The 27418-nt window shown below is 37.0% G+C and overlaps 1 protein-coding gene across 12 annotated transcripts in view; it reads right to left on the bottom strand.

The window, feature by feature from the left end:
* Positions 1-27418, bottom strand: part of LOC128118422 (F-box only protein 30) — a 135419-nt gene that overhangs the window by 101385 nt on the left and 6616 nt on the right. For 11 of the 12 annotated variants that reach the window (XR_008221209.1, XM_052751020.1, XM_052751021.1 and 8 more), the window contains exons 4-15: positions 25216-25434; positions 21086-21164; positions 19948-20098; positions 18453-18561; positions 17455-17711; positions 13698-14354; positions 13152-13403; positions 12081-12159; positions 9874-10037; positions 9509-9765; positions 7934-8055; positions 1050-1138 (exon numbers count right to left, since the gene is read on the bottom strand). Coding sequence is in view for 11 of the 12 variants with exons in the window: in XM_052751020.1 (XP_052606980.1) it covers positions 1050-1138; positions 7934-8055; positions 9509-9765; positions 9874-10037; positions 12081-12159; positions 13152-13403; positions 13698-14354; positions 17455-17711; positions 18453-18561; positions 19948-20098; positions 21086-21164; positions 25216-25434 (2435 nt within the window). In the remaining variant the exon portion in view is untranslated. Of the gene's footprint in view, positions 1-1049; positions 1139-7933; positions 8056-9508; positions 9766-9873; positions 10038-12080; positions 12160-13151; positions 13404-13697; positions 14355-17454; positions 17712-18452; positions 18562-19947; positions 20099-21085; positions 21165-25215; positions 25435-27418 lie in introns of those variants that run through there. The other variant, XM_052751023.1, reaches the window with a different exon arrangement.

The following is a 27418-nucleotide window of genomic DNA, read 5'->3' as shown; positions in this document are numbered from 1 at the left end:
TAGAATATAAGTACATCTTTGGTTGACCTTTGCCTCATCCCTGCCCCCTCTTATACACTTTTCCAAATGTCCACTGTATCACATGAATACATAAGTTCTAAAGTCTTTATTGTGAATGACAAAGTCAACTTACCTAGGTATCAAACCCAAGCTTGCTAAGATTAATAAATGCGTCTTTACTTCTCACTTAGCTAGAATCTTATCTATGATTTGCTGGGAAAGAGCAGTTAGTGTTATAATTCAAATATGCAAATCCTCCTAAAAGATCTCTAAAAGTCGAAGGTATAAGACACGGGTCACGTTTATTTTACTCAGCTTCACTCTCTTAGTTTGGCTCATTTTCTTTTTGATGAAAACGATTTGAATAAACATGTTGATGTGCAAGGGGAAAATTATAAAATTAGCCTACTCTCTGAATTATAAATAATTAAAACTATCTTTCAGTGTATGCTGTGGGATGTTCTGTATGTCAAATGTGTTGCTGATTAGTCAATAATTAAAACACTGATTGGCCATTGGCTAGGCAGGAAGTGTAGGCGGGGCAAGGAGGAGAATAAAGCTGGGAAGTGGAAGGCTGAGTCAGAGAGACACTGCCAGCCGCCACGATGAGAAACAGCATGTGAAGATGCCGGTAAGCCACGAGCCATGTGGCAAGGTATAGATTTATAAAAATGGATTAATTTAAGCTGAAAGAACAGTTAGCAAGAAGCCTGCCATGGCCATACAGTTTGAAACCAATACAAGTCTCTGTGTTTACTTGGTCGGGTCTGACGGCTGTGGGACTGGCAGGTGAGAGAGATTTGCCCTGACTGTGGGCCAGGCAGGAAAACTCTACCTACAAGTGTAGGCTTGCATAGAGAACAATGGTGATTCTCAAACTTTTATCATATACACAAATCATTCCAGGGGTATATTAAAAAGAAGGAATCCCAGATTTTATCTCTAATTATTATGACTTAGTTTACTGATACCCTTTATTTTAACATTTTAAAAAGTCATTATTTGAAATAATTTGAATGCATACTTGACACTTTTCAGACTGCACTTACTTGAAGTGAATCCGTTTTGAGTTTTCCTTTGTGCTCCTCAGAGGAGCGTAGTACTTCTCTGTATAGCTCTGCTGCCAAGGCATACTCACCTGAGAAATTAAAATGCATTGAAAGGACACAAGTCACATCACTCTCAGTGTTATCCAGTTATCTTTAATCTAAAAAGCTGTACCAGAAAAAGAACAATTCTAACTCTTATTATGGCTATTATTATTGATTTTCCAGTGTTGTGGATGAACTTGGGGTTTTATACATGCTGGACAACTGTCCTACTACCAAGCTAGCATCCCAAGCCTGTAACTCATCTTTTTGTAGGTTAAAGAATCTGACCTTGAATTAGGATTATTCCAGCTTTTTTTTTAAGGTGATTATCATTCCTTTACTCCACAGGGTATTTTATTGTTTCAAATTGTATTGAGATATATTTAAAATAAAATATATTTATAATGCCTTAAAATTATACTGCAAAATGATTAAGTAAAAAAAAAATAATTCCTCTTATTAGGGGTAAAGGTTGCCAATTAGTGGTCATTATAGTTTAAAATTAAAGACAAACTTGGGACATCAGTAGTGATAAACAAGTATTTATAACATTCTGACCAATCTACCTAATTCTCAGAAAAAAGCAAACTTTTCTTGATATATATTACTCATTCCTAGTATAAAGCATACATAATTTTCAATTAAAAACATGAGCTGAACAGGAACAATAACAACAGACAAACCAAATTAGACTGGGGGAGGAAAGACTAGGAGGCTTCATCCCTACACAAAGAACTACAGGCAACTAAGTATAATGTTGAGAGTGGGAGAAAGTCCTCCCCAGGGAGGAACACACCAATTGGTTACCCAGTACCAGATTGTCAGCCCTGAAAACATGTATTACATACAAGTGACATTATACACAGACTATGTTATATTTAAGAATATATTTGTATATAAACATACATATGCATGTAACAACAATGAGACCATGACTTTGAAAGTAAGCTAGAAGGAATATACATGGGTGGACTTAAAGGGAGGGGGAAATGGTGTAATTATGTAATAATCTCAAAAATGGGAAAAATAATTAAAACAACACTTCAAAAACCAAGAGCTGTCTGTAATGTTAGCACTATGAGGGAAGAGGATGGGGCCTTTGAGGCCAGTCTGCACCACACAGCAAACTCTACTACACCACAGAGCAAGCCGTACTATACCTCACAGCAAGTACTACACCTCACAGCAAGTTCTACTATACCTCACAGCAAGCTGTACTACACTTCACAGCAAGCTGTACCACACCTCACAGAAAGTTCTACTACACCTCACAGCAAGCTGTACACCACACAGCAAGTTCTACTACACCTCACAGCAAACTGTACTACAGCTCACAGCAAGCTGTACTACACCACACAGCAAGTTTTACTACATCTCACAGCAAGTTGTACTACACCTCACAGCAAGTTGTACTACACCTCACAGCAAGTTGTACTACACCTCACAGCAAGTTCTATTACACCTCACAGCAAGCTGTACTACACCTCACAGCAAGCTGTACTACACCACACAGCAAACTCTACTACACCTCACAGCAAGTTCTACTATACCTCACAGCAAGCTCAAGGCCACCTGGACTAGAATAAAACCTGTCTCAAGGACAAAACAAGAGAAAATGTGCAGAAGCCAAAGAGAGTCTCAGCAATCCTTCCACTTCTGGTCACACACATCACCACCAGTTTGTGCTTATGCTGTTTTCTGTTTATAATTAGCAGCTTCTTCACAGGAAGCACTTCAGAAAGCATCTACTGAAGCACAGCCTGACCAACAATGGACTGGGTTAAGTCTGACCTGCATTTTTCTATAATTTCTCAGTGAAGAATGGCTTTATATTTTTATTTTCTGTGGTGCTGGGATCAAAGTCAGGCTCTGTGTATGTCAAGCAAGTGAACAAAGTGCCACTGAGCTCCATGCCGAGCCCAATTCTACATTGCAACAGTGAAAGACCTTCAAGACAGTGCTTCATGACATGAAAGCTACAATGGCCACAGTCTCATTGGAGCCCAGCTCTGCTCACTCCTGCGCTGTCCATAGCTGCCTGTGTGCTACAGAAGCAGGGCTGAGTGGGTGTCTCACACAGCCTACATGGTCCTCTCTGGCTTATTACAGCAGGGTGAAGACGCTGAAGCAAAGGCGAGAAGAGTCAAGTTTAGTGGCTTAAATAATAGCATCTACTTTTATTTGTTGCCTGAGGAAAATCTCAAAACTAGTAAATTACAAATTAAATTTAATTGAATGCCAGAAAAGTACACAAAAGCAGTGTAAAGATGCTGCTGTTTCTTTGCCAAGAAAGCATGTTACTCTTTCCCAAAAATAAAAACTTTAAAGTAGTTTTATTAATATTTAGGGCTATATTTGTAACCACAATAAATTTTCTATATAGATATGCACACTTCTGTAAATTTGATTTTGTTCTCCCTCCTTTCCCCCTTTTTAAACTCATATATATGTCCATGTATATGTATGCATGCATATACACACATGCCCATATACATACACATACACAAAATATAAAGCATTCTAAAACACACACTTTCATAATACTGAGGACTCAGCTAATTTCTATTCAGTATAAGGGAGATTATTTTCATAAAAACAAGATCACCTGATATAATGAGGAGTAATATTCAATTTTCTTCATGCAGTGAATTCTTTAAGTTTTTTTCTTTTTGAAGTAGGATCTCCCTATATAGCCTCAATTGACTTTGAACTCCCAATTTTCCTGCTTCAGCCTTCCTAGTGCTGAGATTGAAATGCCACTCAATTGGTATATGGACACAATTAGTATCTATACTACCATTTATAAGGGCCAATCATCTAATAAGTTCCCATTTATGGAAGTATCGTGACTTAGAACATAATCTAAGCTGACTTAGAACATAATCTAAGCAGCTGATTAAAAATGATTCATTATAGTACCTGGTTCATGTTTATTAGAAATACGTATCTGAGGAAAACACAAAATATGTATATTCAACAAGTTTTACAAATTTAAGACAAAGCCAAACTTGGAAATACACATTCTCAGCCACTTGATGGCAAAAATATTTCTAAGTTACTGTACTGGACTGAATGATTCCAAGCTCATTTTTTTCCAAAGAGTATCTATGTGTAGGAAGCATGTTGTTTAAATTCGTAATACTACGTGTTTAATACCATAGTCACCGAGGATCTGAAAGTATTCATTACATATCACACATTTCCATAATATCAACAAGTATTTCTAGAATTTGAAAGTGTAGATTTCTTTTAAAAGTTCAATCTTTACTGACTGATCTCTATATAATCAGAGTCTAAACAGCATTAGCTACCATAATTCTGCCTACAGACAAGAAACTACAGTAGGGATGCAGTGAAAACCACCTGCAAAGAGTAGGTGTGCAGCTTGTCTGGTAGCAGCACTGGACTCATATAGGAGCCTATACACATCCACTCTGCCAAAGCAAGGCTGCTTGAGAACGAGCGGATGAGATGTTTTACCCCAATCCTAACATCAGGAAAGGACACAATCAGAGAGGGACACAGGATAAAAGTTAAAAGAGGGAAATCGACTCATCATCTACACTTGTTATAACAACATAAAATGAAGAGAGCCAGGTGGGATGGTACATGTCTGAAACCCAGAACTAGAAAACACCATGTAAACTAGGCCAGTCTCAAATTTGTGGCAGATATCTTGCTTTTGACTCCCAAGTGCTAGGTAGGATAACAGGCATGTGCACCATGTCAGGCATTAGCATGATCTTGAGAAAGCAATTAAACCCATATGAATGTGTTTCCTTAAGCAAAATGGGTAATACCCTAACCACCAAGCAATTATGTGAATAAAATAGTATATAGAAAAGAAACTACTATGTATAATATAAAATGTATTTAGAAAAAGATCATTTCAAACCAGGTGTGATGCTGAATGCCTTTAATCCCAGCACTCGGGAGGCAGAGGCAGGTGGATCTCTGTGAGTTCCAGGCCAGCCTGGTCTACAAAGTGAGTTCTAGGGCTGATACAAAGTAGCCAGGGCTGCTACACAGAAAAACCCTGTCTCAAAAAAAGGAAAAAAAGAAGAAGAAAAAAAAGATCATTTCTAGCTGCAACCCCAACTTGCTTCAGGAGACTGAGGAAAGAGGAATACAATGTTTGAGCTAAGCCAAGGCCACACAGCCACCTGCTTGAATTAATTATACAGCAACCTATTTTACAGGTTGGAGGATGACCATTTCTCAGATAGGATGCTATATTTCAATGACTCCAAAGTATTTTAAATATTACATTCATTATTCATACATTTTCAAGGTCAATCATTAATATTTTTCACTTATAACAGTCAAATAATCTACAAACTCTAATCACAATTACTCTATTCAATTAAGTTGGCACTGTAAAAAGCTGCTATTAGATGATATATATTTTCCCAATTCCTTTTCTGTCCAAGCTGGTATAAAACAAAGTTCAATATAGTGTTCATCTATTTAATATTATCTTTATGGACTGTAAGGCCCAGGTATTTTAGAGTTTAGACTGATTCCTGGACTACTACAGTCAGGACATGCTTAGCAAAATGATGCTATGATGCTTAAAAATAGATGAAATATAAATTCATAAATACTAATAGCTAAAAAAGCCTAGCAATGTTCCAAAGTAAGGATTTTCCTCAAAGCTGTAGGTGCCATATTTGGAAAATTTATCAGACATAACCTAAAATTTTTGCCCTATTATTAATTATTGCCAATAAAATTTACATTGTAAACAAGGTGAAATTACTAAGAATCTGGTTTAATTTCATACTATAACCTGTAACATAAGGAAGATCTGGTTCCCAAGTTTTCAGTGTTTCTCTGCCTCATACAAGAACGACACTTTCTTGGGGAGGCAAGCAAGGGTTACTCTGTACTGTGATCTAACGGACTGTGACACGGATGTTCTGAGTGAACTACTTCTACCCAGCTTATATGGGAAAGGAAGAAACACTTCCTAGTGTGACTCTGCAATGCCAAAGAACAGATAAAGCAACCTAATTCAAGGCTCAGAACACTTATTTTGTACTCTCCAGAAAGTACTTATTTCTCTAAATAAATAATTTTCTTTTGGTGTATGTATGTGTACAGGTAAATGTGCGTGTGGGATGCACATGCATGTGTGTGCAAATGTGTGTGGAGGCCAAAGACAATATGGAGTGGCTGCTCCTGCTCAGGTACTGTCTACTTTGCTTTTGGAGACAAGGTCTCTTCATGGCTAGGCTGGATGGCCTGTCTGTCTCTCCAGTGCTGGATTACAAGAGTGCGCCAGACCGGTTCTTTTAAACACATGTTCTAGAGAATCAAACTCAGATCTTCATGCTTGCAAGGCAAGGAGCTTCACCTAGCTACCACTCAAGCCCCCTTTTAAGTGTTTTAAATTGTTACCAGTAAATGAAAACAGCTGTAAAATCTCCTCATGACCGTACACCAATGTAGAACATTAGTATACTAGTAACCAACATGGTACTTGATGGTGCAGAAGAGGGTTACCGTGGAGGACTGAAGGAAATGCTATTTATCAGGAGATGGTTCCCTACCTACCTCTAACACTATGAAGCAGATCTCCCCTTATCAGCAGGGGCTATATACCAAGACACCCCCAGTGAATGTTTGATAGCGTACAGTACAGAGCCCTGTGTATACAGTTTTTTCTTAGTCACATATTCCTATGGTAAAGTTTAATGTATAAAAGATATTAATGTAATAGAACTATAAATACATTTTTGAGTATTTTGTGCCTCAAATTTCCCTGTAATTATTGATGTGCTGCACCTCACACATCTTGGTACTTTGTTCTCATAAACACTTCCCAGCTTCTTTTTTGAATCCCCTTTATACTTAGTGTTACTTCCCCCCTAAAATATCTTAATTATTTCTAGTTATTTTTTATTGATATCTATTTTTTAATTATGTATTTATGAGTCAGGAGGGGATGCACGCCACAGTGCACACTTGGAGGTAGAGAACAATTTATGGGTTCTTTTCTTTCAAAATGTCGGTCCCAGGAATTGAACTCAGGTCATCAAACTTGGCAGTAGGTACCTTTACCCACTGAGGCCCCTCACCAGTCCTTGACAGCAAATTCAATTCCACTGTGGAAGACTTGAATTTTTATGTTTATTGACTTGCTTTATACCCTAGATGTGTACTTGAACAGAGTATATATTCCTCTGTGACTGGCTACAGTGTTCAGTAAGTGCCTACCAGGTCACTTCGGTCAAGTCTAGTGGCTTTTCTAGTGGCTAAGTGTTGACACAGTGTTATCTGCTTGTTCTATAACTGAGAGGGTACTGACATTTCCTACTACAATTACAGATCTGTCTACTCTCATAACAGGTCTATCAATTTTTGTTGTATTTATTTGGAAACAGTGGTTTTAGTTGTATATGCAAGATCTGAGATTTTATTTTGCATCTTCCTTTCTACATCATCCTGGCATATACCATGATATGAAAAAAAATGAACTTATAATACCATTATTTAAAAAAAAATCATTGAACAATATTTCCAGGAATGTGTTAAAATTTAATCATTTTTCTATTTGTAAATGTTCTGATTTTTCACTATAAAAGACAAAAATAAATATCTTATGATAAAATCTTTTTTCATATTATAATTTCCTAAAATTTTCTAATCTCTAAAGCTTCCTGAAGTGTTTGCTTAAGGTCCATGTACACTGACTGTTCTTGACATGTTCTGTGTAAGAGTTCTCTGTGTAATCCAACCTATTTAACTCATATCAATAGTATGCGAGAACATCACTCTGTAATTAACCTTCCTTAAAAAGAACTGTAAGAATCAGATATAACAAAGTAATCACCTTCTACCTTTAATGATATGGATGCCTGCTAAGCCGTTGAGGGCACAAACTAGTTGCCGATGGGCCTCTTCACATTCAGTTCCACATTTCTTCTGCAAAGACGTGAGCAGCTCTTCCATTGTCATGGTGCTAAAAGAAGAGACATCTTTCAAAACCAAATGCAACCTCCAAGTACTATCACAGCAGGAAAGTCACACTGTGCTCGGTGAAGGGTACAAGACTCTTACAGTGTTTTACAGAAAACTGCACAAATCTTCAGCAGTTTTCACCAATTTTTTTTGACTTCTGAGTACGTGTGTGTATGTGTGTATGCCGACTGAGGCCAGAAGAGGGCCACCTGAACCTGGAGTTCCAGGCTGTTGCGAGTCGCCTGACATGGGTAATGAGAACCACACTCAGTTCTTTGGAGGAGTAGCAAGAACTTTGAACTGCTGAACTATTTCCGGTCCCTTCACCTTCAGTTTTACAGTTTCAGCTTTTACTTGTTACTAACCCAGCAAATATTGTACCTGGTCTGCCTTCTTTTAAGTTTTCACACTTCATTCAAAAGACAAAGGAACTAGAAAAATCTCTCCTAAGTACAAACTACAATACAATCCATTTGAAATAGTACAGGGATCACAATGTAAGACTGGGTCTGAATCAATCCCATCACTACAAATTAAACTTATGCTTTACTGTAAATTTAATTTTCAGTTTAAAAAATAAAAAGTAAGAGATGCTACAATGGTCAAATGTCATTTCCATTAGAAGGATGTCATAAACTGCTATTTAAATAGAAACTGTTTCCATAGCAATCTGTAATTCTTAAAACTTATCAGTTCAGCTTATATTGTATGAATTTATCATCTTTGCTATTTCTAGCTGCCTATAATCCACTCAAAGGTAAACCCCAAATATAATCCTCTTTATAGCTGCTCTTGGACAGCTGGGTTTATTATAATATCAGGTACTAAGAACAGAGCAGTTTTTGAGGTGCAGTCTAATCTGCAAAAGAAATTCTGGAACAACAAAACATATCGAAGGACATAACTAGCACAATTACAAAGAAAACACTTTGTGGTAATCTAGCTGCTCTCTAATGTGGGGAACTAGAAGTATATTAAGAACAAAAAATTTAGCCAAGTGTGGTGGTGCATGCCTTTAATCTAAGTTTTTAGGAGGCAGAGATGGGAAAATTCCTGAGTTCCAGGCCAGTCTGATCTACAGAGCGAGTTCTAGGCCAGCTAGGGCTGCAGAGAGAAACCTTGTCTTGAAAAGCACACACAAAGGGTTGGGGGTGGGAGTTGGGTAGTGGGACAGACAAAAGTACAGACAAATAAAATCTCTCCAAACCAAAAATGCAACCACAAAAACTGTTATAACTATTCAAATTTTAAATGAAATGTTCAAAACCATGAAAAAACCTTTTGTTATGACTCACAAATGAGGCTCCCTACAGAGAAAATCATGAAACCAAAAACAAAACAAAACAAAAAATTCCCTGATACCTAGCCAAAGTCCCTGAATAAAACTGGGAGTCAAAAGTGCTTAAATACTACTGAAATATAAACCCCATAGGGAAGGAAACTGAGGGTAAAACCTCTTCTGGAGTGGCAAGAACTCCCCACGAACAGCCTGTGGATGGCAGCAGGCCTGTCTGAGCCGCAGCAGAGGATACAGGATGGAGGTGACAGTCCTTCTGTCCAAGCTGCTCAGTTTCAGGGCCCAGTCGGAGATCTTCCTGAGCTTTACCACGGCATCCTGGCAGCACACCTCATGCTGGCGGTGATAGAAATGTCTCTCCACAGGGGAAAAGTGGAGCCAGTGCATTTCCTCAGTCTGAGGTGGAATCTGGATCTGTAATGGGAAGTTGGAAACAGAACAAATTAACCCGAAATTTTAACTTTTCACCCCAGCTTTGTTTCCTTGTAATATCCTTAGTAAGTAAAAGGTTGGCACACTGACTTGGTCAATGACATCTTTCTTTGCAGACCTCCACAGTATCTTGGCAATAAAACTGTAGAGATGCTGAGGATTCTTCTTGCAGTATGGGCGATAGAGAAGTCGAATCCACCAGTGTTTGACACAGTAAGGTTCAATCCCAAGAAAGACCACCAGCCCAAAAAGATCTGCAAAGGGAAAGCCACAGGACACCAGGGACAATTATTTCTGGATTTCTTTATTGCTCTTCTGCATAAGATCACCCACAGACCCACAAAGCACACACAGAACTTGTCAGAAAGTAGAATGCATCTTGTAGCCTCTTGAATCTGAACATTTAATTCCAGATCAATTTACACTTCTGAGAATTTACTGTGCTCCAGGTTCTGCTCTAATTCCTGAGATACTTAAAATGTAACACTACCACACAAAGCTTACACTTAACCCAAAAGCCTGGCAGTGAAAACTTCTTTAGTAGATTTGCTAAGATGCATATATCAAAGTAAGACTTTGAGAAAAATATGAAGAAAAAGTATGATGTAATCTCATGCGATGCAGAGAATATACTCTGACCTAACATTCCTAATGATCTACTAATTAAATTTCTAGGGAACTAGCCTAAGACAATAATGAAATTAAACACAAAACTTATTTAGTGAATCACTACTCTTAACCACTGAGCCATTTCTTCAGCTCTGAGTATAATTTTCTTTATGCTTTTATGTATCATTAGTTGAAAAAAATACAGTGTATGGTCTCTTCAAAAGGAGTAAGAATTATTTTTAAAATTCCATAATTCCAAGCCAGATGAAGTTCCCAACATGGAGAGGGAAGTTCCACCCTAATATTGGCAACTGTTAGGTTCTGGGAAAGGGAGAGAGTTTTCTTTAATACAGCTACTGGTAAGTCAGCCACTCTCTAGTGGAAGACCACACATCCCAAAATATTTGGGCAGCACAAACTGGTCTGGTGAGTGAACTGGGGAAGAATTCGGGGAGGCAGGTATTCGAATATGATCAAGACACATGGTTATAAGACTAAAAGGAACTAATAAAAATGTAAAAACCACAACTATCTAGAACATCCTTTGAAGATGACTGACATTTTAGGTTGAAATTACTTATTTTTTAGACAGGGCCTTGCTATGTAGCTGAATTAAGTGACTCTGATAGCACATGGGCATTAGTAACATATGCTTATCTGTAGGAATCACCGATTTATAGTTCAGATCACATCAGTCCAACTATTTATGCTCTACTTAACTGAGGTTTTAAAAACCTAAAATTTATATCTGCCTAAGACAAATTAACAATCTTCTTACCCAAAGATGTTTTTCCTCTAGTATTATTTACAGAGAAATGTATGAGTTAGCAACGTATCAACCCAACACATCTTGTTAACTTGCCTCATCCACTTTTCTGTTTTTCTAAGATAACCCTAGTCCAGATCCATAATGCTCACATCGCTTGCCTCCATCAATCTTTGGAGCCAATCAGCTGATATCCTAGTATGTACTCTGTTCTCTGCTAAATCATTTCCCATGTTACAATGAGTCATCTTTTGAAATATAAATTAATCTACAAGATGAGCATAAATCATTTTGTCTAAATTCTTCTGAGAGATCCCAATTTTTCCTAAGAGAATAACAAAAATACTGTACTGTGGTCTAAAAGGTCCCTTTTGGCTTTTTCTATACCTGTCTATTCAGTCCCGGCATGCACATGGTTTCTCTGTACTTCTGTCATACTGGCATTCTTTTGAGGGCTCCTGCCACCACATCACCTTCAACTGCCTGGTTCCTCTATTACAGAGACTCCTTTCCTCTCCTAGTCACTTCACAGCACTGCAAATCTCAACTTGGCCATCATTCTCCTCAGCATCCCTTCCTATGAAGTTTGATTTTCTGTTTCATGCTTTCCTTTCTTCTCAGGTTCTAAATCTTCTTCTTTGGAATTCAGGTTGACTTGAGACCTGTAGCTATACTGTGGAAGGGGTACAATATTTGGCCAATGTAAAGCAATGGGAATGCTCACTATGTATTTGTCCTCATGTATCTGAAGATATCACCCAAATTCCATTTACAAAGACAAATGCTTTAAATTATTAGGAGCAAACTTTAAGTACATATATACTTAAATAAATAAAGATTTTGACAAAAATTAAGCATTGCTGTATTTGCCCCCAAACAAGTAAGCTCTTTAAGTCTGGTGACTGTGGAAAGTCTGTATTACCCTCCAATCCTCTCTGCACTGGAGTGCCACTGATGCACCACCGATTAATCCCACTCAAACGCTGGGCCATTTCTGCAGCCTAATGAAAGAAAAGTATCAAATAAAACACAGAAATCAGTCATACATTTCCTCATGAAAACAGCCACTAACAGCTGCATTTCCATTAAGGTACATCTGCTTTTATTTAATAGTTATCACACTCACTGTTGAATGTCATACTTAATAAGCCAGTACCCAACACAGTGGTTCTCATTAGTAGGAGCTCACTGCGAGCCGAGATGTAGGGATAGTTCAAGAATGCAGAGAAGGAAAAGATATCCTGAATGAAAACACCCCCTTCATCACTCCTTCCTATAGAGGTAAGCTTCTGTATGATGAAATATCATTCATCAATTCAGTTCAGGTTATAGACAGGTCACTGGAGACAGAATAAAGATAAATAATATGGCACTGGGGAGATAGCTCAGTCAGTAAAGTACTTGCTACAATCTGGGACCTTAGGTTGGATCCCCAGCACTGAAGAAGGAAGCAACGTGCATAGCGGTTGAATCCGAGCACTGGGAAAAAGGGTAGGAGGATCCCTGGGGCTGGCAGCCAGCCAGTCTAGCTAAATCAGCAAGTTCTAGGTCTAGAGAGACCATCTTAAACAATAGTGTAGAGAGTCACAGAAGAAGACCTAAGATACACATACACACAGAGATAGATGTAATAAAATTCTATACCATAAAGTTTATTTTCTGAAGCCATCTGCCAAAGTCAACCTTGGATTAAGGCTACTAAGAACATACGATAAGCCTTCAGGTTAGCTTAAATGATTTAGAAGTTCCTAAACATAGTTTGCTTTGAACTGTGTCATACACACATTGACAACCAAGTCTCCAAGTATTCCATACAGAAGTATCATTCAAAGAATTAGAGTTAATTTCAAAGGATTATGTAGTTCTTAACATAAGAATGTTTAGCAAAAAATGTTCAAACAATATCACTAGTGTGGGTTAACTAAATTTCAACTACTGAACTATTCATGTTATTCCTTCATCAGCACTCAAAGGATGTTGTGGAGATTCTTACTTTTACTGTAGGACATTCAACCATCTGAGCTTCATCAAGACAGATTCTCCACCACTCCACCGCTACCAGGGGGCTGGGAATAGCCATATAGCGCTTCTGGTTCCTCAGGCGACGCCCATCCTCACTATTGCTATGTGGGATATCAACATAGTTTAGTTCTGAACGAAGGACATCATAGGTAATGATAACTATATCTTGTTCTGCCAAAAAATGAGGCTGTAAGAAGCCATCTTTCTTCACTCCTTGATATACCTGGGAAATAATCAGAACCAACATTTATTATAGAAAACCTTGACAAATAATACATAATCAGAACTAGGTACACATGCCTGTAATACTAGCACTTGAGAAGTAGAGGATCAGAGTTCAATGTCATCCTTGAAGCTATCCTGGGCTATATGAAATCCTGCCCCAACTCTCCCTCCAAATAAATAAAATAATAAACAATATTAAAAATAAATGCAAACAAATTAAAAGCACAATGAAAACTATCATGAAGAAGCACACATTTACATGTTTCTATCCCTCTTTTAGTTCAGTGCCTACCAAAACTCGAAGAGATGATGATCTCACATGCCGGTTGATTTCATCCACCCACTGATGGCAAATGGAACTTGGAGAGATGATCAGCGTTGCTCTTGTTGACACTGGCTCCATTGCAACCAGGCAGTGGGGGCAGTAAAAAGGCTTAACCTTCAGATTCTTCTCCTCGTAATTCACACACTTCGCATGTTGCCACAGGTGACACTTCAGACACTGAACTCTCGGCTTTCGGCCAATCTGGTCAAATTCACCACATATGCACTCAAAGCGGTAATCAGAGGTCTCACAGGGACTCACAGTGTTAGAATGTGCCAATTCCTCATCAGCGGGCTTTGGAGAGCCAGCAAGGTCTTCTGCTTCTTGGTTTCTCTTGTCCTCAGAGGCAGGTGCACTTTCTGAGACATTAGCATCAGCACTTGCAGCGTCACCAACAGCTGGAGAGTGAATCTGGGAATCTGGACTGATAGGTTGTCTCTTTTCCTTCTTAGTGAGTAACACAGGTTTTTTCTTCAATTTACTACGGCTTTTTCTGGCCTTATAGTAATAATAATAAGGATCATCATCATCATCAGAAGTATTTGATGGCAGGTATTCAGAATCTGTGTCCTTGTTCACTGATTTCCTTAACTCCTTCTGAATTTTCCTTGGACTCCCCACCACCTATGAAAAAGAATTGTTTAATTAACATGTGTCAAAAAAGTTGTAACTTGGAAAATAAACTCTAAACTTTATATATTTACAAATTCAACAGTCTTTACCCAAAGAGAATTGTTCCTGACAAATGTTCTCTAATTTACTCTCTGAAAGACCTCTCTCCGTAATCCTCAGAAAAGCAAAGGCTCTACTTCATCCCTGTAGAGTTTTGTTTTGAGATACAGATCAGAAAGATAAAGGAAGATTACCCCATTGTTCTTAATGATTTATGATTTAAAGTCTGCTTAAATCAATCAAATAACAGACATTTAGAGTACATACAATACCAAGTCATCAAGTACAAAAACCGTGGAAGTTAATCTACTATTTACTGCAATCAGTAAACAAACTCCTATCTTTGCCCTTTCCATGTGTGCCTCCTGCCATCATGGTTTGAATGTCAGTTCTGGGTCAGGCATTGTCTTAGATACTAGGGTATAAAAAAGAAGTACATTTGGTATCTGTCTCAACAGCTCTCTGAATAGTCAAAGCAAAAGTGAGCTATAGAAATGCCTACAAAGGGCACGGAACACAAGTGGGGTGTGACAAACAGGTAGGTGATAGGAACAGCTCTGGGAAAGAGGTGTCAGACCTAAGGGCAAATAGAAGAGCCAGGCTATTACCACAGAAACAATGGCACTGGTTGGAGATTTCCCCGTGTGGCAGAGGGATTACAAAAGCACAGCTCGCTGCAGTCTTTCATGTTGCTTGGGCACAAGGTGAACATTACCTGTTCCAAAAGATGAAGAGGGAGTGTGTGTGTGTGTGTGTGTGTGTGTGTGTGTGTGTGTGTGTGTGTGTGTGTGTATGTGTGTCTCCAAAAAAAAGGCTTTCATAATTTGATTTGTTGTCAGTAGTCGTTCCTTGATAATGTTTACATGTATTGTGATTATATTTCTAAAAGCAAATTGAAATTACTGGCCCAATGAAAACAGTTTTATAACAAAATATAAAAAGTTTTATAGGATGATGGCATTGGGAACACTAATTTTATATAAAGAGACTTGAAATATATATAAATAGGTATATATAAATTTGAGGCATTAACATTGCTAAAGCTGGGAGCCAAGTTTGTAATTGCAGACAGTATCATAACAATAGACAAGTTATCTTCAACTCTAAGGCATATAAAAACAACTAATTTTAGAGTTCATCCTATTGAGTATTTTTAATGAGTAAACCACATTTCTCTGGATTCAAATGTAACTAAAACAGTTACTACTTTTATGACATTTACATTCAGAAAGTAGAAAACATAAGTCACTGGGATAATATTTTTCCTTACTTGTTTTTGATTTTTGTCTGCAAACTTTGAAAGCTTTAGTGTCAAGGTATGATCTACCTATTTATTCTGTATGGCAAAAGGTGGGGTGGGTGGTTTTGGGTTATGGGTGTTTGACTCCATTTAGGGGAGTTGGTTACAAGTTGTTATTGGTCACTGTCAAAACAATAAAACTAAACAAAGGAAGTTAGATTTAGGGATCTCTTTCTGAAGAGAAAAAGGGGGATATAGTATAGAAATGATGGTATAAAAGGATGGACTGTTGAGTCGTTTAAACAACCACTAGTCTCAAATATTTTGTATTGGTATGGATTTTAGTATATTGATACAAATTTAAAGCTATTTTTATTATACTGTATATATGTTTCTATTTTTGTTTAAAGTATTATACCTACACAGCTCATTTAAAAATATAAAGTTTTAGTCCATGAAAGCTATTTAGGATAATAAAGAAATACAGGTTAATGGTTAGTCATCTAAAACTATCAAACTTATAGTCATGTTAGGTATGTTTTCAAGACATAGAGATACATTTTAGATAGATAGGTGATCTTCAAACACTTCAAAGATCTAAAGAATATGCTATTTAAAGTGTTTTAATAACATAGGCTTTTCATGACAGTGAGACCTGTCTGCTGCTGGCAGTACCAATTTACTTCAAAAAGAGATGATGGGCATCAAAGAACCTCCATATGGAGTTTGCTTTCTTTGTGACAAAAGCCAGCCATTTGGGCAAGAAACTGCTCTTGCTTTGACTGCTGACAGTATGTTGGCCAAATTGGACAAGCAGGACACAAAAGAAAGTGATTGCCAAGGTTTACCAAGACATGGTAGGACAGTCCTTCAAAAATCCTGCTTCACAGAAAATGTCAAGATATTTTAGGCCCACAGGCTGAAGATGGATGCTTCAATGTTACAGAGGAACGTTGAGGTGACTGTCCAGACAGCCTGATGTCTATCATTTCTTAGTTTTAGAAGTTGTTTACTTTGCACTTCCTGTTTACTCAGGTAATATTTTATCCTTCTTGGGTCTCTGATGGAGATTGAAGACTAGACTGTTATAGTTTTACAGTTTTCCTTGTTACCAAATTCAGAAAAGAAACTTACATAAAAGATGTAAAGTTTTTAAGTTTGAGAGACCCATAAAGCTTAAATTGTTTATGTAAAGAATGTTTTGAGGTCTAAAAAGATAGTTTTAAGATTGTAATACAAGTTATGATAGAAAATGGTTTAGGTATAACACTTTGGACTCATCAAGAGAGGATAGATAATGAAATATTTTCTCTAAATTTGCCAAATACAAACAGATCGAACATTGTAAATGTAATTCTTACCTGCTAATTGTTAATGTATATAGTTTTAGTGTGTTAGAGTTAAAATCTTTCTTTTTTATTTAGACAAAAAGGGAGAAATGTTGTGGAATATTCCTTTACACTGTGTTAAAGATGTGTCACTGTGATTGGTTTTAAAATAAAGCTTAAAAGCCAACAGCTAGGCAGGAGGTATAGGCAGGGCTTCTGGACAGAGAGAGCTCTGGGAAGAAGAAAGGAGTCACCAGCCAGATGCAGATGGATCAGATATGCAGGAGGAGAGGTAAAAGCCACGAGTCATGTGGCAACAAATAGATGAATAGAAATGGGTTAAGTTATAAGAGATAGTGGGAAAAGCCTAAGCTATATGCTGAGCTTTCATAATTAATAATAAGTCTCTATATCATTTTTTTGTGAGCTGGTGGCCCAAAGAAAAATCCTTTTACAAGTATATTTACTTAATAAATGCTGTTACCTGCTTCTTTGTTTTATCACATATATCTTCTTCCTTGTAATTCTTCCCCAGTGTAAAAGTCCCAGAGAAACCATGGCCTTTGATCTGTTTCACAAGACCTTCAAAGATTAAACATTTTAGCATCCGCTTCAAAAGACTCCGGTTCCGCTGAACATCGTATTTGTATATGGAGCTGACATACTTATAGATAGAAAGAATAGAAACTCCTTTTTTCCCATTCATTTCTTTCACAGCTGTTAGGATCATCACACGTGTAGCTAAATGTACAAGGGGATAAACAAAAGGATATGCTAATTACTCAAAATAACTAAAATAAAATGTCAATCTGCATTAGGGACTAGGTTAAGAAAATAAATAGCCGGGCGGTGGTGGCGCATGCCTTTAATCCCAGCACTCGGGAGGCAGAGGCAGTCGGATCTCTGTGAGTTCGAGGCCAGCCTGGGCTACCAAGTGAGTTCCAGGAAAGGCGCAAAGCTACACAGAGAAACCCTGTCTCGAAAAACCAAAAAAAAAAAAAAAAAAAAAAAAAAAAGAAAATAAATAAAAGATGTAACGCACTCTAGTACCATTCCAAACAATATGTAATAAAAATTGACCTTGAATTAAGAAAAAAATTACTGTAATAGAAATAATTTAGCAAATAATTATTCAGGCTAATTTGTTTGACAAAACAACAACCATTCAAATTATAAAGCAAAATCTCCTGAATGTCCTAGTATATTCTATGCTACCATTGCTAAGGAAAATTAATCTGTTAATAGAAATCGTAGTAGCTACACCTGAAAATAAACAAAATTGAAGAAACTTAAGTATAACAGACTGAACTAGTAGTACTGGGAGCAACTCTCTATTTTTGTTAATGTAACTTGTAACCATGCTCTTATGTTAATTACAAACAATTTAAATAAAAACCAGTCATGATGATTAAACCTTTCTGAGACAGTACAGAGTGCAGTAAAAATCATTTGAAAGACGCTACTTGAAGAAACCACACTTACGGGGGCAGTGCACTTTTTCTTTTGGTTCATATTCTGTATCCTGGATATCTCTATTTTTTACTTTTCCTTTGGGACAGTGAGATGGGATGAAATAATTCACCACTTTCCCCTGAAATACATGACATTTGGTAGTTGAAATATTTGGTATTCAATATTTTGAGTATTATAATTAACCCTTCTATTAAAGAAATGGAAAATAGTCACATACAACTATAAAAGGAGATAAGTAAATGTCATTCATTATATAAACTTTTTTTTAATTTGGAGCTTGCAACTAGCCTTTTTTTAATTTGTGTATACTATTTAACTAAACATAGGGAATTTCTGAAAGAAACTTAAAGACACATTTTAAAATAGAATTGACATATTTATAATAATAAACATTAATTTGGAAATAAAATAGGTAATGAGCTTAACATCTCTGTGTTCTTTTTTTTTTTTGAGACAGGGTTTCTCTGTGTAGCTTGGCGCCTTTTTCTGAGTTCGAGGCCAGCCTGGGCTACCAAGTGAGCTTAACATCTCAGAAAGAAGTTATTAATACTTCAGTGTCTTTTTTAAAGACTTGCTTTTGTTTTTATGTGTAATGGTACTTTGCTTGTATATATGTCTGTGCACAACATGCATGCAGTATCTGCAAAGGCCAGAAGAGGGATGGGCATCACCTGGAGCTAGAGTTAGAGACAGTTGCTTAGTTGCTCAGTTGTGGGTGCTGGAAATCCAACCTAGGTCCTCTAGAAGAACAGCCAGAGCTCAGAGTTCCTAACTGCTGAGTCATCTCTCCAGACCTGCCCCCATCATATATATGTAAATATATATATATTTAAATTTATAAAAATATATTTACTATTGAAATCTCTAAGGTTTATTTTGTATATGTGGACTTTCCAATAGATTACATACATACTAAGATTGTGGGCCTGTGGTTCCTGAAGGTTCTTAAGTGGTTCTACCTTTGATTAGTGGGCTAAAGTCAGCAGGGCTTAATGTGCTGGCTTCAGGTTTCACTACTGGGAGATATAGGAAGTTATTTTTTGTAAACTCTAAAATTCATGTATTTATATAAAATCTATCTAACAATCTATTACTATTAAGCTATCAGTCAACCAATAATTTCTACTTATCAGAATCTGAGGTTTGTAATTAAATAGACAGTTCTTAAAATATTCAGTGGCAATATGGACCTTATAGTGTTGACAAGATATCTGAAGTACCAGTAGGACGTATTATAAAACAGTTCTTTGCTAACTAGTTGGGAGACTGGTAACTTACTACATATTCTGTTAATTGGTCTACATCACTCAAGAAAAACCTGCTAGGAAGTCAACGTCCCATTCTCTGTAGTCACTTGAAGGTAATCAAACATGAACACAAGCCATTGCCATATAATGCACAGAAGGGGTTGACTTGAGGGCCAAGTAAATGGTCAATGTTCACTGTAAGGTCTCTTGACACCCCATGTTCCCGTTCTCTGAAGCACTGCAGTATTTCTTTGTACCTCAGGAAGAGTGAGACCATCTTGTTTGACGTCTTGTCGAGTATGCGTCAGAATCAGAGCCAGAACTTCCACTGTCTTTCCGAGACCCATCTCATCTGCTAAGATTCCACCAAGCAACTGTGGTCCAGCATGTGGGAAATCACGAATGATGCTAAGAGAAAAGACAGTCCAAGAATTTAAATAAAAGTTATGCTGTCCTTTATTAGTATTCCCAAAGAGAACAGAAGAAATGCATAAAACTTAAAGTTTATTGAAACTTCATTTAGGAGACAACAATTCAAATTACTAATCATAGGTAACAGGAGTGAAATAATAACAATAATCTAGCAGACAACTAAGTGCAGAAATAAGAATGGTGTAGTACATAATGAACATTTTGTCTATTCTATAATTAAAGAGAAATGTTATGCAGGCTGGCAACATGGCTCAGCAGGAGAAGGTGCTTGCCACCAAGCCTTATGACAAACATGAAAGGAAAGAAGAGTCTCCTGCAAGCTGTCCTCTTCCTTCACAGGTACGCCATAGCACCTCTCCTTCCCTAGCCACAGAATAAATACATATATGTCATTTTATACATTTTAGAAGGAAGCACTTTTTCCTTTTAGGTCCTTATGGACATGTGACTAAAAAATACAGAAGACAATAAATACTGATTTATTTATTACGATTAAAGAATCTTATTTTTCTTTAATCTATAAACTGATAAATTTAATGAAAATTGTAAAAGTTGGCCTTTTATAAACAAAATAACATTAGTACCTGAGATATAAATATCCTCTCTCCTTTATTCTTTCCCTCTTGGAGATAAGAGTTTCACTATATTGCCCTGGCTGGCCTGGAACTCTCTATGTAGACCAAACTGGCCTCCAACTCAAAGATTTGCCTGCCCATGCCTCCCCAGGTGCTGGGATTAAAGCACATGGCTCACCATGTCCAGCCATGACAAGATTTTGTCAGTCTTGATAACTCAGCAGCTTTTGTCTAGCATGAAAAATGACAAGGGCTTTTATTTCTGAGTCTATCCTAGCTACAGAAATACACAGTAATTTAGCATTCCTCAAGACCATGAATATGTGCTAAAAATCTCATAGATTTTACTGCATATATTTTAAAAATCAGCAAATAAGATTTGCCTTACCAGCCTGTATATGGATTATAGTAGAGTTTCAAACCATCAGGTGTAACAATTTCTCGCCACAAGAAGTGCAGGGAGTTGTCTAAAATAAAGTATAACCACATAAGAGGTTTTGTTTTGTTTTGTTTTCTGCCACATACTGACACTAAAATAAAACAAACAGAATGGTATGGGATGCTGACTCAGGAGACCCATGTCCTTGAAAAGCTCACTCAGGAAAAGCTACATATTTGCCTCTCACTTAGCACATAGGGTTCTCTCCAGTTCTTTTTTAAAAATATTCTTCTACTACTCTTTGCCAGCTTCCTTTGCTTTGGTACACATCCATATAAGCAAGTAATAACACAGAAAAGGGAAGCACAATAAACTGCTGAGGGTCACTAGGAAAACTAGCACACAGCACCAACTCAACCTGAAGGGTTGGTTACCTTTAACAAAGCACCTAAGAAGTAGGCAACTTCTTTCTTTCTTGCTTGCTGACAATAAATTTTTTTTCTCATACAATATATTGATTTAGATTTCCCCTCCCCAAACTCCTTCCAGCTCTTTCCCACCAACCCAGATCTATACCCTTTCTTTCTCTCATTATAATACAAACATCTAAAAAAAAAATAAAAATAACAAAAATTAGATGAAAACAAACAGAAGAAGAGTCAAAGAAAAAGTACAATAAGCACATTTAGACACACATACACATGCTTGCACTTTGTACACACAGAAATTCCATAAAAGCACAAAACCAGAAACCATAATATATATGAAAAGGACCTGTAATGGGGGGGGCGGAGCTTGACAGCAGCATTATATGCATTATGACACAAAGAAGCTCCAAAAATGTCAGAGTTCATTTTGTATTTATCACCTACTGCTAGGCATGGGGCTTGCCAGTAAGAATGGTTTGTATACCTAGTGAAACACTGCTGGAGAAAACTAATTTTTCATTTGCACAATTCAGAAAGATTCTGGGTTAGGGAAGCCCAGCTAGCTCAGCTGGAAGACCACGTGACTCTTAATTTCAGGGTCATGGTGTTCAAGTTCCATGTTGGGTGGCTTATCATTTAGCAGGATTGTGGTGGCTCATGCCAGTCAGATTTGCTACAGGAAGTGGAAGCAGGAGGATCACAGGTAACTTTAAAATAACTCAATAGACCTATGCTACTTAGCTCCAAGATTTATCTAAACTGTAACCAACCTGCCATATGGAGCAGAGAGTGAAAACAAAGATTCACTTCACTTAGGAAAAAGAAAGCTCAAACTGTAATATTTAAGTAATGCCTTTATCTCAACCTTCTTTGGTCTTTCTCTTTAATCTTTTAATTTACCAAATAGGAAATCAGTCTCTATCCATCAATGAAATGAAACTAAATTCTAAGGAAGTAAAGATGACATAGGAAAACATACAGTATTTATAAATGGAAAAATGCAATTCAGAGAAAACCACAAAGAGCAGAGACACGGCTACGTGTCACATGGAGATTTAATTTAGAAAATCTAGTCTATAGATAAAAAAATGAGTTCCTGATATGCGAAGTATAGACACACCTCAAAAATGTCATATAAAAAAATGAAATCTTTGCTCAAACTGTGTGCATATGTAAATGGTTCATTTTTCCCAAACAGGCCAAGTGATGGTGGCAATGGCTCCCTCTTGAAGGGTTAGAACCAGAGCTGGCTGAGCCATAAGCAAATGTCTTAAGGCAGTGGAATTTTCTGCACCAGTACTACTGTACAAACTATAATGAGTCCCATATATAACCTTTAATTTGCAGTTCTTATCATAAAATAAGAAACAAGTGAAATAATTTCAACAGTCTACTTTACCCTGATAACTAAAATATTATTTAATATGTAACCAATATAAAAATTAAAGGGTTTTACATTGTTTGCTTTTTATAGTACTACATGAAATCCAGTGTGTATTGTAAACTCACAGCAAATTTCCATTTTTCAACTCTCAAGAACCATATAGAGCTAGTATTTACTTTGGCATGGGTCTAGTTCTGTTATATGGTGTTATGGTTTTGATCTGATTTGTTCTCCGATGACTCTTAAGTTGAACACTCTTATTGTTGCCACTGAAGCAATGCTTGGAGGTGGGGGCCTAGGGGAAGTGACTGGATATCACAGCGCTACCTTCATAAATGGACTAGTTTATTAGCAGGTTCATTAATTTGAGGGCTTACTTGGAACTAGCAGAAACTTTAGCGATAAGACCCAGTTAAAGGGAGTCAGTCGGTCCTGACTGGGACTGTCCTTGGGGAATGTATCTAGTCCTGGTCCCTTCATAACATGTTCTTTGCTTCCAGGCTACAAAGAGATGAAGAACTCTTCAGCCACATGTCACTGTAATGACGCAAACATTGTGAACACACCTAATATGCTCAATGGCTAAGACTGTACTGAATAATTTATATTTTCAGTACAAAATATCATACAGGATTTTCACAACCACAGTGTGTAATTGTGCACTTATTTTGTACCATTACAACTCAATAACTATATAATCAAGTACTGATATGTAAACTTGAAGCTTTCCTTTCTAAGCACTGGCCACTCAGGTATACTTCACCAAAACTGGCTAAAATTCTTATAATTAAAAAAAATTCTAGATGTATTTGATTGCATTCTTCTAATTCTGAAACAAGGTATTTTCTTCCCTGTAAATATCTAATCTCTCCTCAGGTCCAAAGCAATGAGGCCAGTCACTCTTGCACTGAAACCTCTCACTCTGTGATTCTCTCAACCCTGGAGATGATTTTCAGATACTCTGTCGCTGTGGTAGAGGGCTGACAAAAACTGTTTGTTGACTCTAAGGATATAGATTGTTAAATGCATCAAACTTAAGCTTTAATTTCAAAGCATTTTGTTGTGTGTAAATTATACCTTTCTGTAGTTATGTATCTAAAGAAAATTATTTCATTTTAGAGAAAAAGTAATACGACCTTTGTGGGACTAACAATTTCCCAAACAAATAACTGAGAGGAAAATACTGAATGAGAGATGGGCAGTGAAACATACAGATTATGAAACTTGACCAAGAGCATCCAACTCCAGAGTTGAACGTTTGTTTCAGGGCAGGATGCGAGATTGAAAGACTATGAATGAATGAGAATGTAGGAGACAGGAAAATAGAGACAAGGAAAGTAATTTTGGAAGAAGACAAATTTACTGATATTTGAAAGGATCAGGAGTAAGGAGAAATAATATTGCCTATCAGCTGATACTGTCCAAAATGAAAACATAAAAAAAAAAATAGGTTGCTGGAATACTTGGGATAAATAAGTAATATCATCTGCTACTAACTGAGTAAATCTCTACAGGAAGAAGTAGAACTAGTTAATAACTCATTTTAAAGAATTGTGTAAAAATCTCAAAATCTGTCTACTCACTTAAAAACAGTGCTTCTATGGTGGTGTGCACTTTTAAGCCCAGTGCTCAGGAGGCAGAAACATGAATTCTCATTAGAGTTTAAGGCTAGCCAGGTCTAAACAGTGAGTTCTAGGACAGCCAGGGGCTACACAAAAACCCTGTCTTAAAGCAAACAAACAAAAATATTACTAGAGCACACCCTTCCAATAAATCTCTTGGTTTTATTTCTTTTGTGGGGCAACCAAAAAAATATAAACTAGGAAAATTGGTCACACTTGCAAATCTGCTGTTACTAACATTTATTGTCAAGTTAGGAAGATTCTTACTCATAACTAATCAAGTTCTAAAAGCAACCCTTGTTGACAAGTTGTGACTTTTTTCTTCTTTTTTTTTTTTTTTTGAGATAGCATGGCACACAGCCCAGAATGGCTGGCCTGAAATTCACATTGTGGCCTGGAATGACTTGAATTTCTCATCTTCTTGCTACTACCTCCCAAAATGAGATTACATGTAGGGACCATGATTTAAATTTATTTCCTACTTTTCATCCATTCCCATTAAGGCTGAAGGAAAAAACATTTTAAATTTATACAAATAAGGAAAGTCACATATTTTTCTAGATTTCTATTTCAAAAGACTTCTTAGAAAACTATACTCTTTTCAGTATGATTACGTGCCATTACCCTAGCACATGCCCCACCACTGACTATCTTCAACATGTTGCCTCCAATCAACGAGCCCTTCTTTAAACATCTTATACTTGCCACCAGCAGGAACGCTTCTGAAATGCTCTTGTTGTAGCATCCAGTTGACTGCCTCTCTCTGGTAAGGTCTCAGTACTGGGATCAGTGCAGGATGTTGGACATCCACTTGGACTGACTGTGTTTCTTGCTGGTGTGTTTGCTTCACAAAGTGATAGAGCTCATCAATGTCCTGGCCCTCTGGCTCACTATCTGAATCATCCTCATCTTCTTCTGGCACATCTGTATATCCAACAAAGGTACTCATAACAGGATCTGCATTGTAAGCCACAAGTAATATTTTTCTATTTAAACCCATCCCCTCCCACTGTTTTAGACAACATTTCATAGTACTCTCTGGATTAGCCTCATATCCAAAATCCTCATGTCTCAGTCTTCTGAGGGCTAGGAATTTAGGTGCATGTGTTACAAGGCCTTCTAACCACTAGTCCTTATTGCAGGAAACTCCCAAGCACCCATTATCTCCATAGTCCTGCTTTGTGTGTTCTGTGACTAGAAACCCCTCCCCCAAAATATCTACCTACGCTTTCTTTAAAATAGTTCAAATGATGCATGGTATCAGTGTTGTTCTTGGTGTTCATGTGCTATTTTATGCTTTGGCTTTAACTATGTGTTGTAATCTATCTCCTTTCTCAATCTCCTATATGTACTTGTCACAGCTCCTCAGAGAAACTGACATGCTCTGTTCTTGTAAGTATTTAGTAACTATAAGTATTTTCACCTGTGATTTATAAATTAACTTATTTCACTTTTATACCTTAACATAAAAAAATCCTTATTTTTTATGCTTATTAAAGCAAGGGTTCTCATTAATTTTTCAGGCTAAGATGAAAAAGTGGGCCTTTGGTAGCAGCAGCAGCTACTGAAGAAATATGTTGAAACCATTAATGTGTATCCAGCTGTCACATTTCACCAGATGAACACAACTGTCCAGTAGAAGACTCACACTGTACCTTGAACAAAGTAAAAACCCTAAACACACTTGCATTATTCTTTCAATGTGAAGAAATGAACCATTTTTATTTCCAAATTGTTCTCAAAGAGCACATGAAACAACTACATGGTTTTATAGAACATAACCTAATATGATCAATTACAAAGAGTATATGGAATAATCTACAAGTTATTTTCAATACAAAATATCATATAGGATTTCCACAACCACAGTGTTTAGTTATGCATTTGTTTCATATCATTACCACAAAATAATAAATGTAATCAAGTACTGATATCTAAGCTTGAAGTTTTCCTTCCCGAGCACTGGTAGTTTAGGTGTATTCCACCATAGCTGGCTAAAATTCTTTCAACTAAAAAAATTCTAGATGTATTTGATGCATTTCTAATTCTGAAACAAGGTATTTTCTTCCCTGTAACTCTCTAACTTGCAAAATAACTTACTATTATTAGTATTGTGAAGTTTTGAAAGAATGAGTTAAGGCTTCAATTTACCCACTATGTTCAAAACCAGATTTCCACAACAGTCTAAAATGAAAATATTCTATAGGGCCAGAGCTACAGCTCAGAAATATAGCACCTGCTTAGCCATGTGTGCAGTTGTAGGTTTGACACCTAGCACATAAAGGAAAAAAAGAAAACAAAGGAAAGGAACAGGGAGATAGGATATCCTAAAAACTGCACCGAAATACCAGACACACTAAGTTCTCCACCATAACTTGGCGACTCCAAGCTGTTTCTCCAGCAGCACAGCTGGGTGCACCCAGCCAGTCCCGTGTCTACCAGTGGCACAGTACTGGACCAGCAGTGCTTTCTGCGTCTGTTTCTCTCTATCACTGAGCTACAGTCTCTGATATTCACAGGTCCTTAGCTGCAGTTCTAAATAAGGATTCCCTGTCCCACCAACAAACAACAGAGTCATCTACTATGGAAACCTGCCTCCTGAGATTCTCTATTAGACTGCAAAAGTGAGGTTGATAAAGGCCAGCAACAATCTCTGGCTACTATGGAATTTTGCAGAGAAGGAAGGAAGAAAAGAAGGGATCCGACTAGTTCAGATGTGTTCTGACTGCCTTTTGACTTTGTATACTGATTTTGCAAACATTTCTTGAATGCTGGGCACAATGCTAAGCAAGTACAGTGAAAAAACAAATCATATTAGTGAGGGCATTCCAGATAAGATTTTGTTATACAGTAGTGTATGAAGATCATTTAAGTTCCTTCATATTTATTATTTATTTTTCAAGTTGTT

Source organism: Peromyscus californicus, unplaced genomic scaffold (assembly GCF_007827085.1).
Source record: "Peromyscus californicus insignis strain IS unplaced genomic scaffold, ASM782708v3 Scaffold_22__1_contigs__length_63687245, whole genome shotgun sequence".
In the NCBI taxonomy this organism is placed as follows: Eukaryota; Metazoa; Chordata; class Mammalia; order Rodentia; family Cricetidae; genus Peromyscus; species Peromyscus californicus.
The sequence above is the reverse complement of the archived record's forward strand: the minus strand, read 5'-3'. Positions and strand labels throughout refer to the sequence as shown.